A 16243-nucleotide genomic window follows, 5' to 3' on the forward strand; every position below is an offset into this window, starting at 1 on the left:
TCCATTTTGAGGTCTAGCCTTTGCCCACCCCCCACCCTCCACCACTCCTTTGTGAGCACTCGTGATACTACTTCGCTCGTCCAACTGCTCAGATTTTCTATCTTGTTTGGCGGGAAACTCCAAGGGAAACTCTACAAGCAGCCAGCTACAAGCACTGGATGTGGCCTGAAAGGTAATAGATTGACGCATCTTTTGTGTAAATTTCATACGCATGCTTGCTATCCTTGGAGAGTTATGCTGGCTTGAATTCTTTAAAACCGTTTATCTCGAAACTTTTATAATGTGTGATTTGGATCGTTTTTCCAAAATCCAGTCACAAATATCCAAAAAGTGGTCACGTGGCCAACAATCCCATTACATCTATAAAGGATGTGATATAGCACTACAAGATGTAGAAGTCTTCATTGTAAGGCAAGAAAATACACTAATTGTGACTTTGGTCACCCTAAAATACAGTAATTTTCTAATAAGCTAGCTGCTCAATTTAACTAGCTATTGTTATATTTTTGGTCAAGTGACCACTTTTTGTATGTTTTTGTGTGCTAAACGTATGCTGATACCCAATGCTACAAGCAATCCATAATAAATTAGCACTTGTTTACTTTATTATTATTGTTTGTTTTTACTGTGCAGAAATCATAACGCACAGATAGAATTACTTAAGTTGTTACAAAAATTATCCAGGGAAGGGGAATTAACTATATAGGGAGGGAGGGGGTTCCAAAGTTTAATCACAGAGGGGGAAAAGGAAAATTTATACGAGTCAATGTTGTCGTCAGTTGCCTATAGTATCCTTTTCTTAATCGTGAATCATTAGAAGAAGTAATCTTTGGAGATATCAATTATAAGATCATTAATAATTTTATACATCATTATAAGTTTAGCTCTCTCTCTCTCTTCTTTGTTATAAAGGAGGTAAGTTGAGTGTGCTTAGCATGTTAGTAACACTAGAGTGATGTGAAAACTCATTTAGACAAAATCTGGCTGCTCTTCTCTGTACTGCTTCAATTTTATTAATATTATTTAAGGTATGGGGGTTCCATACAGATGATGCATATTCAAGCACTGGCCTGACCATACTTCTGTAGCAGTTACATTTCCCCAGTGCTTGGACAGTGGCACAGGTTTCTGTAAATAAAGGCATTGATTTGGTTAGCTTTATTGGTGATTGTTTGGATATGGTCATTGAAGGTAAGCTTGTTGTCGTTGGTGACCCCTAGATATTTGGCAGATGAAACTTCCTTAATGGGAGAATTTTCAATATAATACGTGTGCAAGATAGGATTGTGTTGGTTTGTTACTCTAGGAACTCACATTTCAGGATATTGAATTTCATCTTCCATCTGTTGGCCCATTGAACAAGTAGGTCTAAGTCTTGTTGTAAATTTAAGCAGTCAGCAATTGATCATGTTTTCGAGAATGCAACAATACGTCATCTGCATACAGTTTGATCTTATTGTGGATGGAAAGAGGTAGGTCGTTAATATAAATCAAAAACAATAGAGGGGCAAGAACTGTACCTTGAGGTACACCAGAAAAGACCTTGGTGGTATCACTTTTGTGGTTATCTAGAATAATGTATTGTGATCTGAGACTCAGAAGTAATTTTAGCCAAGATAGTAGTGATCCTTGTACTCCGTAATGTGCTAGCTTGTGATACAGGAGCAAATGAGAAACTTTATCAAAAACCTTACTGAAATCTAGTAGAAGGATGTCGCATTGTCCCCTTTGATTCAGACATTCGGCAAAATCATTCACTGTGGAAATCAATTGAGTTTCACAACTTCTTCTCCTACAAAATCCATGCTGTTCATCACAAAGTGTTTGGTGGTGTTCTAAGTGTTTTGAGTGGCAGAATAAACAATGTGTTCTAGAATTTTGGAACAAATACTAGTAAGGGATACCGGTCTGTAATTGCTTGGCTCAGTTTTACTTCCTTTTTTATATCGGAACGACTGCAGCAGTTCGCCAAATATTTGGTAAGTGACCTTGGTCTAACGATGCTTAGAAAACAATTTTTAAAACAGGAGCAATCTCATTAGCAACTTCCTTGAGGAAACGAGCAGGTAAATTGTCTGGTCCACTAGCTTTGTGTGGTTGGATGTTAGTTAGCAATTGGGCCAGTCCTTCAACATGGACTGTTAAAGGTGATATGCTAGGCAAAGGGATATCATTTTCTTCAGGTAAGAGGGAAGTGTTGTTGCATGTGAAAACAGATGAAAAGTAATCAGCCAGCACATTAGTTTTGCTATACTTTATCTTAAAGGTCAGTCTGTGTGAAAATCACTGCACTGAACCAACAAAAGGAAACACCTTCCTATTTTGAGTTGGAAACCCTAAACTGATTTGGAGCATATAAATAAAAACACTGTTCTCCGCTCTTGGATTAGATACAGTGTGGTTCATTCGAGCAGGATAGCCAACAATGTCTGTATGTTCAATGTTCCATTGCGTCACTATCCCAATCTATGCTAAGCGAGGGGCAAAGGTTGCGAATCCGTGCGTAACAAAGTTAGCTAACCACAAGTATGTGGAATGTTGTTTACAACTTCAGGTGGGTGGTGGTGATGATCGGATAGCTTGCTACTCAGCACTGAGCATAAGGAAAGAGGTCACGTCGCCCAGTAGCATTAGATTATTGGTTGAGATGCAGCTGGCTAAATTGACTCCCGTGACAAGGATGAATGCGCTACTTGGACTGCTTGTCGCTGTTATTACATTGCATTATGGTGTAACGACGTTCACCAGTAAGTTGAAGCTAGCTACAATTAACATCACGTGCTGTGTTTAGGCCATGTCAACTTGATCAGTTGTTACTGGCGAGCCCGACCTACATATTCATGCAGCTAGATAGAAAAAGTCCTCGAAATTTTTACTCAATTGGGCTAATATACCGCTAGAAAACAATGAGCACAAGCCTCGTATTTTTAACTTGTGGGCGCGCGCCTGGTTTACTGAAATTGTTTTCCGAATTATTTGTCTTTCTTCACCCACGTGAGCGAAACTTTGTTCGCTAAAAACAGCCTTTATGTGACAAACAAAGGCCATAATTTATAGAGCCTGTATATTGAACTTCTGGGCAGGTAAGCTTTGGTTTTTAAAAAAAGGTTAATATGTGCCGGTTTGAAATACGGGTGAAACGAGTTTATAAGGACGCGGTGAAGCTTACCCAAAGGGTTCTACGGACGTCAAGCGGCCGAAAATCAACGCAGCTGGCATCCTAGGCTACCGGGTATAACAAATTCCTTACAGTTAAAAAGAGGGCGTGCCCGTACATAAGCGAACAAAAATGAAGAGCAGCTTTGAGGCTTTGCCTGGAGAATTTGCTTAAGAAAGTGTTATAGACAAGCTATAAAACAGTCAAGAAGATGGTTCTGTGCATTATTAGTGGGTTAAAGCGTTTTGTTTGAGGTACGCCTCCTTAGCAGTGCTTAGCAACAGAATTACAAAAATATTTCATCAATTACGAAATACAAATTACTATGATTCAATTGTGTATGTAGCAACAAAGTAAAACCCGTATAAATATTAGTTTAGTACATTGTTAATTAATTCCAGTTAGGTATGTTTGCTGCATGGCGCCTAGTTTTTAGAAGTAACACAACATCAAATGCATTTAACTAGCTACTCAGTGCAAATACCTTTAATGTCACAGGCCGGCGTATCCAGCAAGGTACTGCACATAGCTAGTTTCCAGATTTAGTAAAGTGCAGGGGGGTCTGGGGTTACAACTCCAGCTGCTGATAGATTTTCAACATAAAAATGCTTCAAAATTAATTTTGCTATGCTAGTTTCATTGACTATTTCAATAATGTGCATGCTTGGTTTGCTTTGCTTTGCTTTATGGCTACTCAGATATTTCATAGTGATCTAAATACATAATTGTATAATTAATTTTAAAATGAAGTAGGGATCCAAGCAATAAACAGTAGTGAAACAAGAGGTGAATGATGATATTACAGCATAGCTCAGTGAGAAAATCCCTATACATTTGGCATTGCACTACTTTTATTGCTTAGATCCCTACTTATTTTTGAATTAATAATATTTAATACTAGTTTGTTTTTGTTATAGCATACAGCTATACACATGTGACTGTTCTATTAGGGTGACAGTTGAGTATCTCGAGTCAGTCTTCACCTACCAGGGGGTGTGTCTGTTTCATTTTTCATTGTGCTAGCATTATGAATACAGCTAGGAAAATAATAACTGGGTGTGTCATCGTGATTGAGTAAATGTATTGTTAAGAGGTGTGGTGTCGGTGCTCGACTGTTATGATTAAACAACGAAGATTGCATTAATAAGCATGGTATTAAACCTATCATGAAGTTGCAGGTATCTACAGAGTGTAAGCATTTAAATAAGTTTGCAGCATCTAAATATGCTGCTCGAAGCTAAGAAAGTGCTGATAGGGAAAATTAAACCTAATTATGGTTTCATTGGATGAAGAAGGACGAAGACCAGCCTGATTGAAGATAAAAAAAGGAAATACAAGGTGCAAAGGGCATACGCTCATCGAAACCCCAAAAGGCACATCCCACTGGTGAGTTTGTTATTGTGGCTTAAAATGGTGTCCGTGCACTGCTTCATTTGGCCTCTAACCTTGTAACTGTGGTCAGTTAGGCAGGCTGGTGAGTGATCTAACTACATAAGATTAGCATATTTCATATAACAAACAATAACCAGTTGACCAATATTTTGTGAAAAAGGAAAAAAATCTGAGTCCAGTAGTTCAGTGAACCAGTCCAGTCCACTAGTCCAGTCCACTAGTCCAGTCCACTAGTCCAGTCCACTAGTCCAGTCCACTAGTCCAGTCCACTAGTCCAGTCCACTAGTCCAGTCCACTAGTCCAGTCCACTAGTCCAGTCCACTAGTCCAGTCCACTAGTCCAGTCCACTAGTCCAGTCCACTAGTCCAGTCCACTAGTCCAGTCCACTAGTCCAGTCCACTAGTCCAGTCCACTAGTCCAGTCCACTAGTCCAGTCCACTAGTCCAGTCCACTAGTCCAGTCCACTAGTCCAGTCCACTAGTCCAGTCCACTAGTCCAGTCCACTATAGTATGTTCACGTTGAGCTGAACCCTCAAAAACATTTAATAACTCATGGATGCAATTGCACACGATCTTGAAATTTGGCTCATTTGTATAGTAGCACTGCTTGACCCGCTAAAAATGTTTCAAAATCTTGTTGTTCAAATGTTAGACATAATATTTACGGTCAATCAAAATTTTCACAATACATTTCCTATGGGGAAGCCATATAAGTACAGTGTCCAATCATAGATACTAAATACATAATGGATTGGAAACGCAATACATTTTACGGTTACGGGCTCGATACGGTCACGTGATGACATTTACGGGGCACAGCAGCATTTTCAATAGGCACAATACATTTTTGTCGAATTCGCCCAGAGTTTTCTCGAAAACAGGTGTCTTTTTTAATTCGTTCATCCTTTTTTTAGTACTCTCGAAGGTATGAACTTTTCTTTAGTACAGCATGTATCGCTAGACTTGTTTTCACAAAGCCAGGAAAACCCCCACAGCCACTACCGTCATGTAGCCATTCTTTCGCTTCGCTTACGGAAAGTAACTGCTGTACAGTGCTAAAAATAATTATTTTGTATTCATTACGATGTGGCGAAACAGTTCAGCACTTCTAAAACTTCGTACGTAATACGCCCTATGTACTAAAACCCCCACAGTAGTTTTTGAACACAAATTTCGCGTTCCTTCCTTCACACCTTCGGTTGTACGAAACGACTAACCTTCAGTCACAAACCAATAAATAGCTGAATCATTTAGCAATGATTTAACGCTTTATAAAACCTGTAATAGTAGTTTCAGTGTTAAGAACAACTGCAGTTTGTACACTTGGTAACGTTGCCATAAATCACGTGACCGTATCGAGCCCGTAACCGTAAAATGTATTGCGTTTCCAATCCATTATGTATTTAGTATCTATGGTCCAATACAGCCCTTTCCCGAACTTGTAATGGAGCCAAACCGTACATGTCTGTTGTTGACACCTTTGCTGTTACCAATAATCATCTGGTTGGCTGAAATGGTAACTCTGTTGAGAAAAAAATCCACTTTTAATTTTTAGCCGTTTTTCAGGATTCAACTCAACGTGAACAAACTATAGTCCAGTCCACTAGTCCAGTCCACTAATCCAGTCCAGTGATTGTATACAACTTATAGAAATGTATCCCACATCGAGTTCTTCCAATGCATTTTACTACAGTTTATATATCTTTAGCTCAGAAACACACTATGGCTGCAAACAAGTTGCCAATTCATTGGGAGCATCCAATGAATTTTTACATGGCATCAATTCCTTTTTGGCATATCTAAGAGTGGGCTTGGTAGGGCCGGCCTGGGTCCTAATAAAGAAACTTGGTGCTCTACCAGAGGTTATTGCATACAAGATCAATACACTCTAATACATAAAACAGTCATAGCAGAACTGGTATTGTAATGATTGTAAATGTCCACAGCTCTTGGGATTGTCATTTTGAAAATTGTTTCTTGTACATAAAGTTTTTTTTTTTTATTGTGACATCAACCACTGAACATTTTAGCCAGAAGGAAGAGAAAGACCTTGGCAGGCAGTAGCTTTCCTGTACTCTACCTATCCAGATAGTCTAGATATGCTTGGCCCACAGTTTTTATACTCATGCATCTACCAATTCATCAGCTGAATGAACTCAGTTGTGTTGCTGTAGTCTGACGGTATATTTGTATATTTGTACTCCTTTTGTCCGGATGTTTTATTTATGTGGCGTGCCAACCTACTCCCATAAAAGTACTAATCAAGTATATACAGTAGCTAGAAGTGGCCAAAGTGATGAATTATCAACACGGCAATAATGCAAGGTAACTGCAGGCTGCTATATTAAACTGAACAGGGTGACTTTAACTGAAACTACCAAGATCCATCACTGGTATTGTATCAGTTGTATTTACTTATTAATCAATCAATCAAATCATCAGTATTGCTAGCTGCTTTATTCCAAATGTGTAACTAGATTTGAAATTAGCCCTACCTAATGTCACATTTAACAAATATTTAAAACCAAAATAAGACATGTCAATTAAGCTATTTATAAGCATGGCAGTGATTACAATCATTAATGAGACCTGTCTAAAGTGATCACATTTGGCCAGAAATATTTGGCCTTTATAGAGAGGTGGCTGTCTAACTCAATATCCTCTGTAAAGCAGCCATAGGACTCAAACCAAAATTTAGGGACTTAAATACTCGAGTTAAGGTATCTATACAAAAACAGCCAGGCTGTGAGAAAGGGTACCGCCCCCCAAAAATGATGCAAAATCAAAGGTGGCAACCACAAAATGGCTGGTTGGTGGGTTAATGACAAAAACTTTAATAACAGGTGAATTGTGTTGCCTTCTGCAATTTTCACTAGGATTCAGTACCAAATTCACCTGTATTGTCATTATTAACATTTTTGCTGTTAACCTACCATCAAGAGTTCATAATATTTGTATGAACTCTTGCTACCATAAAATTCCCCATTGTTAGATTAGATTATCGATTTCTGCCAAAAGACAAAGGTTGCACAAAAGGCAAAACCTGCAAACATGCTCCCCATTGTGACCCCTCTGCCACCACTAAATGTTGTAGCCTATAGGTTGAGAAATGATTTATATCTGCAGTTTATGCTGTTATACTAACAATTTTGTATCTGAAGTTCTCAACTGACAAGAAGATTCATGGTCTGCAAAGATCCATGTAAAACATCCTGAGAAAATATGCTTCGATCGTCACTAGATAACACACATATCCAATGCAGAATCTGGGTAAGACCCATTACTTTGTTGACCCAGATGACTCAACTAAGTTTCAACCCTGCAGTAGACATCCACTTTTTGTACTCATTTTGTTAACAGTTAGAATCAGAAATCCGTCAACATATACAGCATGGTAGTACTGCATAGCAAGGATCATGAAGGTTCACACTTACTTATATGAAAAAAGCGACAGCTTCGATTCACAATACCTTTACACCATGCCTTGGCAGCATTGGATGGCCATTATCAAACCCAAAAGTCCCTTCATTCCAACAATTTGTTTGTTTAATGGGATTTCTACTGCTTGACTGTCTGTCTGTCTGACTATCTGTAGACTTTCGCCAATTATGCCGGCATATTAGGCTAGCAAAAGCATCAAGCATTATGCCAATGCTCCCATTATGCCAATGATTTCTCCGTTGCAGAGGGCATCTACCAGTTTGCTAACATTTCCTGGGCTTCTGTAGGTTCTTTTAGGTGTCTTTTCTGTAGGTAAATTCTTTCTGTTTCCCTTTATATGATTTTCTTCTAGTTTCTTTCCATAGAGACATGTGGGTGGAAGGGAATGCCATTAGGGACAGAAAAAAAGCATTATGCCAGCATAATAGGACGATTTTCAAGGATTTTAATTAAAACGTGCAATACGCATGTCAAAAATACTGCACAACATGAACACACTGCACATTATTACTGCATTTCATATCAAAAACCTTGCAGTGTTATTATTTTTACTATATCTTGACTGATTATTCACACTTTATGGAAATAAGATCGAGATACTCTAATAGAGCAGTCACTTACTCTTTCAACAGTCAGGAAATGCAAATATACTCTAATAAAACAGTCCGCTATCATATTATGCTCAAAATTATGCTCTCAAAATCAAGACTACAGCACACGTTGCTGTCAGACCTTTAAGTGCTGGTCACTGTAAAGTGTTAATAATAATAATAAGCTGGCTGGATTTTTGAGCACTGCTCAAAAGCATAATAGGCAATTTTCAAAGCATAATCGGCTCAAGCCTAACTGTCTGACTTAGGGGGACTGACCGACTTAAGCACTGATGCCTTTAGACAAGCACAACTCAATAACAGCTGTTTACCTGACATGTGCCTTTTGGCTTACCTCAATACATACAATGCTTGCATCATGAATTTACATTTAAATTCATATCCAACTTTTTGCTGACACTGCAAGGTGTCAATCACTATGGCTTCATACTGCCTATGTGTCACTATAGCAAAACATTAATTATCACTAATTTTTGTACTACCCAAAGTGAGTAGATTGCAATTGATTGTAGGTCAGTTTTATTGTTCTTAGTATATAGGTCTATTAATTGGCAGAACATAGTTTAAAACAGCTAGTATGCTTTTTAGTAGGGTGTTACATACATTTACAACCGGTATGTTCTTTCAGTTGATGTGTTATAGAAAACTGGTGTTTGGAAAATAATTATAAGCAAGTTAATATGGATCATTACAATAAAACAAGAGGATCATCACCTGAAGTATAAATTTAATCACTATTTTAGCCATGCTGGTTCATTGCTAATTATACGATTTCCCTTGTTTAAGCACTATTAAATTTATTGTTGTGTTGTTTACTATATACTGGCTTGTAAAGTACTTTTCTTTAAAATTGTCATACAGTGAAATCTGTCTATTCCGGCCATCATAGGGACCAAATTTTCTGACCTCATTAAGGAGGTGGCTGCACTAGTCACTTTGTATACAGTTGGCACATGTGGGGATTTTTATAATGGCCAGTTTAGACAGGTGGCCTCTTTATGCAATGACCTGATTAGACAGATTTTACTGTATATGAAATGTTAAATAATGTCTCGCATATCTATTGTTTTGCACATATACAATTGCAATGATTTTTATTTTATTTTAATAATAATATTTTCTTTTATCCTGTGTACAGGTTGTAACTACCCTACCTTTTTTGACTCCGACAGTGGTCAATGTGTGATGACCTGTCCAAGTGGTACTTATGGAGTAGTTAATGGAGATAGTGGTGATCCTTCTTTGAATAATACTAGGAATTGTACTGCAAGTAAGTTTGTAATAACCGTATATAGTAGGAACATTTATGTGATTACCATGACAAGGTTTTACCTTATATTATATTATTGCACAAGCTGTTGCAAGGGAATATCTAGACTTTTGAAAAGGAGGGACTCCATTCTGAGGCATGGTTAGCTAGCTACAGTCCAGCTACCCTGTTGGACCTGAATGCTCTAAAGGGTGACTTGTTTGTAGCTGAACTCTCTACAGGGTAATTGAACTCTTTGCAGGGTGATTTGTTTGTAGCTGAGCTCTCTACTGGGTGATTTTAAACTCCGTACTGGGTAACTTGTTGGTAGTTAAACTCTATACAGGATGACCTGAACTCTCTACAAGGTGACTTGTTATGTAGCTGAGCTCCCTACAGGATGACTTCATATATGTTCTACTTTTAAAAAATGGAAGAAAATGTTGGACCTATTTTCTTCACTATTGAATCTTTCTTTACTTTGCAACATTTTCTTCCAATTTTGGATGGAAATAGCTCATTTTCCTATATACTGTAAACTCTGGTTATTAGGCGCTTGCGCTGATAATTTTCGGAGGAATTATTTGTGAAATTTACTATGCTTGTTAAGCGCATGCGCTTAATAATTATGGTAAGGAATTTTTGCTAGGAGGGCATTAGTTGTGCCCACTACAGTTTTCAAGCGATTTGAACACCAGTTAACAGTTTGCTTCAGTCGTGGAAACGGAAATCCTTAGAAGTTAGGTAGCATCTACAGCTATTGTTATTACAGATGGCAGTATCTGCTAGACACGGGCCTGGCGAGGCATCAAGTGTGCTGTGACATGTCTGATTCATACTGACAACAATTCTACATGGTGCGAGGTGGCAGAGGCAATTTTAACCATATGTGCTTAACAAACAGGTATCTAACACAAGTCTACTATATGCGCTTAACAGGCAATATGCGCTTAATAACCATGTGCACCTAATAACCAGAGTCTACGGTAATGACAAAAATGTACAATCAAGTTCCAAAATTGGATGGTTCTGGTCATCCAATTTTGGAATAAAGTGAACCAAATTTATATCCATCCAAAACTAGTCATCCAATTTTGGAATAAACTGTAACAAATTTATATCCATCAAAAATTGGATGGTTCTGGTCATCCAATTTTGGGATAATCTAAACCAAATTTATATCCATTCATAATTGTATAATTATGATCATCCAATTTTGGTTATATCCATCCAAAATTGGATAGTTCCAGTAATCCAATTTTTCATCTATACTGATTAGGGGATGCATGTATTCAGAGTAGGGAACGCGGATATACCAGTTAGTGTTGAAACCGGGTTGGGTCAACTGGGTCACATTTTGTCCAGGTCAGACCCGCTTTAAAAATTATCTGGGTCTGATCCGGATTGGATCACGTGCAAAGCAAATTGTATAGTTGGATGGTACGGAAGTGCATTAATGCATCATAGGCAAGTCCTGATGCAACTCAGTGAGCCACACCCACTTATCGGACGACTTCCTGCAACCGTACGTGCAGCCATGCCCATTTATCAGTGATATTAAAGTCTACAGGTATGCGCGAAACCATGTTCATAGCTACCTGCTGGCCACGCCCACTAATCAATAGTTATTGTACAAGATAGATCAAGGCCAGTTTCTTTCATAAGCCACACCCACTTTATATCAGGAATGTGTCATACTTTTTAAAATTATGGTGTATTAGGTATGCGCAAAGCCACACCGACTTGTGGGAAACGTATCTTGCTTTTTGCAAACTTACGTGGAATCATGCCCACTGACTACCATCATTACGTAGAGACACCCTCGTGCTTAATGCGCTAGTCAGCACTCAAAACATAGCAGTTGGCACATGCCTCGCTTTACATTAATCCAGGTCAAATCTGGGTCTGCGGGTCATCTAGGTCAACAGTAGTGATCCGGTTTCAACACTGATGCCAGTTAGGGACCCCTGGTAGTGGGTCCTTATCATTAGGGGTAGGGTTCAGTATAATCAATAGTTTGTTGAGTTTATATTACAGTTATGTTGGATTTTGAATATAGAGATTACTCCAAAATTGGATGACTAAAACCATTTAATTTTGGATGGATATAAATTTATTCCAAAATTGGATGACCAGAACCATCCAATTTTTGTCTATTTCTTTCTAAAATTGGAAGAAAATGTCGCAGAATAAAGAAAGATGCAAAGTGGATGAAAATAGGTCCATCATTTTTTTTCCATTTTTGGAAGTGGAACATGCCTCGAGGAGTGTTCAAATTGATTGCCCATTAGGTTTTCCCCCTAGACAACAAAGAAGTCAAAAACAAAATTTGACAAATAAGTCAAGTTTTCGTTCAGCAGGTCACCATTATTCTATTAGAATTCTCAGCTACGATACAAGCATAGTACACCCTATGGAGAGTTCAGCTACATTACAAGTCATGTTGTAGGAGGGTTCAGTTATGTTACAAGTCACCCATGCAGTAGTGAGTGCAGCTACAATACAAGTCTCCTGCAGTGAGTTCAGCTGCATAAAAAGTGTGTAACAACTGATGATTCATGTGACAAAATTTAATGATATTCTAGAACTGGTGAAACTCAATTAGAAGTAATGTGTGTTTGTTATAGTTAATTAGATTTATATGTTTTATGTAAGTTGACAACAACAATTTCATACTCATCAATTGGTGACTGCGATGTTTGAATTGAACACTGACCGGTATGACAGATGACGATGTTCCTCTACCAGTCAAACAACCATGTGTCACTGCGGTCACAATTAAGCTTCTGCCATTTTGGTCGTCAGATTCACAAGTATGGTTGAGGCACAATTAATGACCAGAGGCATTAAAAATCAACGAACAATGTTTAACTATGTAATAGCTTCACTGTCGCCTGAAGTAGCCACTGAGATTTGTGATCTACTTCCGATGCCCTTGGGAACAACCAGTACAATGCCCTAGGGAACAATTAATTCAACAGACTGCTATTTCTGAGCAATGGCGACTTCAGCAGTTATTGGAAAGTTAAGAGTTGGAGATCACAAACCTTTGCAATTCCTTTGTTGTTTGCAACAGTTAGCTGGTCCAGGAGATACAGTCCGAAATTATGGTGCTCTCATTTGTTCAGGAACCACAAACCTTCCCAAATTTCTTTATCATTTGCAGATATGTAGTCAGGAGTGATGGTGCCTTCATTCGTCAACTCTTTTTACAGCAACTCCTATCCAATGTCTGCATGGTCCTGGCCTCAGCTAGTAAAACTCCCTCTGTCTCAGAGCTGGCTAAAACCGCTGACAAGATTATAGAGCTAGCCATCTCCAACATTCCAACATTTCCCCCCAACATATCAACAGTAAGTCCTTCATCCCAAGGTTTTGACATGGTGAAACTACATGCTGAAATCACATGTCTCAAGTCACTTTGCGTGAGCATTCTCCCCACAGCCATCTCCCCACAGCCATTTCCCCAGCCCTGCTGCTGATTCTCCCTCAATTTATGTGCTGGTATCATCAAAAATTTTTGATCCTCTGCTCAGAAGTGCCACTCTTATTTGGGAAATGCCTAAGCCAGCCACTAATGGCGACCATTGTCTCTGGTCACATTCCTAGTGATCTATTTTACAATACTGACAATGCAACAGAATTACATTTTCTTTTGTACACCGGAGCCAAAGTTAATGCTATCCCATGCACCTTTAGTATCTGACTGTAAGTCTAATATCATGCTACAGGCTGCCAGTAACACGTCTGTGATAATCAACTTCTTACATTATTTAGCATTGGACTTCTTCATAACTTTCAGTTAATTAGTGTTCATAATCACTGACATTAAACACCATTGGTGCCAGCTTCCTATGACATTACAGTCTCCTGGTGGATGTTAAACACAACAGGCTGGTGAATAATGTACACAGCTTTGAGTCCAAGAAATTTCTGTTCAAGGATCATCCCCCAGTCCTACTCTGTTATCACTCTATCCAACCATTGAATTTAAGGCAATACCATCCTGTAATTGTAAGACTTTGTACAACAGAACAAACATGTCACTTGCTTACTATCACACAGTTACTGTCAGGGCCGCCCAGAGAAATTAAGGGGCCCAGGGCAAAGAGTTAAAGTGGGGCCCTTGACTCAAGTTGTAAGGTGAAGACCAAAAAAAAAAAAAAAAAAAAGGTCACAACCTACTGGCAATGACAATAAGTACCCATCACCTACCATATCTCCTTATCTATAAGCTTGCTACACTGTTCCTCTGAAGAATACTGTGACTACTCTATTAGAGTATTTAGATCTGACTGCTCTATTAGAGTATATCGATCTTTTAAACAGGTATTCAGGGGGCCCTTCATGGGGCCTCCTGGGGCCCCTTTCAGGCTGGGGCCCGGGGCAAAATGCCCCAGTTGCCCCCCCTGTGGGCAGCCCTGGTTACTGTCACACAGTTGGCTTGCATGCACATGCCCACCCACGCATACTGTCACCTGAGTGCCCCAAGGCAACATTTTGAACACGAACTTCATCACCATTACATATGGTCCAATAGAGATTAGTGCACTTGTGAAGAATACCGAGGCTAAAACAGCATGTGTCCTCATCAGACTACAATCACAACCCCTTTCAGCTTATTCGAGTTCCTCTGTATAATTATATGTTATTTGGACTATATGATGTTACTTAAATCTTTCAAAGATTTATAAACAAAGTTCTACAAGATCTGCCATTTTGTTATACACATTTTGATTGCAAGCAAAGATTCAGAAGAACACAAGCAGCACTTGAAACAGGTTTTTTAATGCTTTACCAAATATTTGAATTTTATTTAATTCTCCAAGTGTGAATTTGGACTGGGTGAATTGACACTTTTGGACCGCCATTTAAATAGCCAGGGTGTATGCACTTTAGATGGAAAAGTATCAGCTATCAGAAAGTTCTCCAGCCATCTACGTACTCAACATGAGCTACATGAATTTTTGGGATTAGTGAATTTCTACCAATGTTCATTCTCCACTGTGCACACACAGTTCAACCCTGAACAATCTACTTTCCAGAGCTCGCAATAACAAACAGCACTCCAGTGGGATGACCAAACCACACAAGCATTCACAGACATAAAGCAAGTGATTGCTGATGCTTCACTACTAGTACATCCCCTTTCTGGTGCTACTACTCAACACATTATGGTACATAGAAGCATCTGATACAGTTACAGTAGCAGTCATCCAGCAAGAAATATACCATCAATGGCAACCAACTACCTTCTTCTCAAAGAAGCTTACACCAGCTGAAGCAAAATACAGTATCTGACAAGGAGCAGTATTATTACTACATGATTTTCTACATTCTTACAGACTGCAAACTGATAACATTTGCATTAGAATCCAGTCATAATCACAGTCCACGACAACTCGAGGCATATAGAGTTCATATTTCAATACAAGTGTTATTATTCATCATCATTGTTATTTTAGTCAAATGACAAGGGTTGCACAAAAGGCTGGGCCTGCAAACATGCTATCATATCAAGGGTCCTGATAATAGTGTCGCAGATGCTTCATCACAGGTTGAGACTAAATGCAACACAGTCCTCAGCTGTTGACTTCAAGGACATTGCCACAGAACACCATGAATTTACCCAACTTCATCACTCAAATTAAAAGCCATGCCAATTCTCTTCACTGACTCCACCATATCTGTGATGTGTAAACAGGAAACTACACTCATATGTACCATGTAAGTTTCAAAGAAATTTTAGGATACCCCAGCATAAGGCAACACAGAAGTTAATCACAGTACATTATGTGTGGCCAGATATTTAAAAAAACTCTTTCAGCAGGAGCGTAGCCAGGAACTTTTGGAAGGGGGTCAAGTTTGGAAGTGGACTATCTGGGAAATTCCCAGGGTATTCCCCTACAGCCAGTTTCTAGATGAAGATTATGCATACATCAAATCTGTCCTTAGGCAGTAACATTAAATTAGCTCTGTGCTCTATCTAGCTGAAACCTACACTGCTGTTTTATTCAGCTTATGAACACTATAGTCCTACTGTATTATTAATGAAACTAGCTAGTTATTCTTCACTTCCAGATAGCATACTGATTCCCAACTTTAATCTTGTAGCACACCACCCTTTTCCGGGATCCACTCCTGAACTCCTTTTGTTGGCAAAGCGTTATTCTGAGTGCAAACTTTAACACCATTCTTGGCTTTGTCACTAGACTGGCTTGTACTCCAATACATTTGAGATATCACATGCTCACCTCATGGCACTAAACATCACACTAAACAGACATTCACAGTGTAAATATGTTATATTCAATGCTTTATACTAACCTGACATGTGTATATCACAATTACTGCAGCTGCTGCCCTTCAACTAATCTTCACCATTTTCACAAA

At 38.7% G+C, this 16243-nt stretch overlaps 1 protein-coding gene across 2 annotated transcripts in view; it reads left to right on the forward strand.

Moving 5' to 3' along the window:
• The window catches only part of LOC136252837 (neurogenic locus notch homolog protein 1-like), a 49302-nt gene that overhangs the window by 10754 nt on the left and 22305 nt on the right, over positions 1–16243 (forward strand). Inside the window, exons 1-2 of one of the 2 annotated variants that reach the window (XM_066045412.1) lie at positions 2537–2747; positions 9740–9871. The exons of the other annotated variant lie outside the window; for it this stretch is intronic. Coding sequence (XP_065901484.1) covers positions 2648–2747; positions 9740–9871 — 232 coding nt within the window. The 5' untranslated portion in view covers positions 2537–2647. Of the gene's footprint in view, positions 1–2536; positions 2748–9739; positions 9872–16243 lie in introns of those variants that run through there. 2 annotated transcript variants of the gene reach the window in all.

Source organism: Dysidea avara, chromosome 4 (genome assembly GCF_963678975.1).
Source record: "Dysidea avara chromosome 4, odDysAvar1.4, whole genome shotgun sequence".
Lineage (NCBI taxonomy): Eukaryota > Metazoa > Porifera > Demospongiae > Dictyoceratida > Dysideidae > Dysidea > Dysidea avara.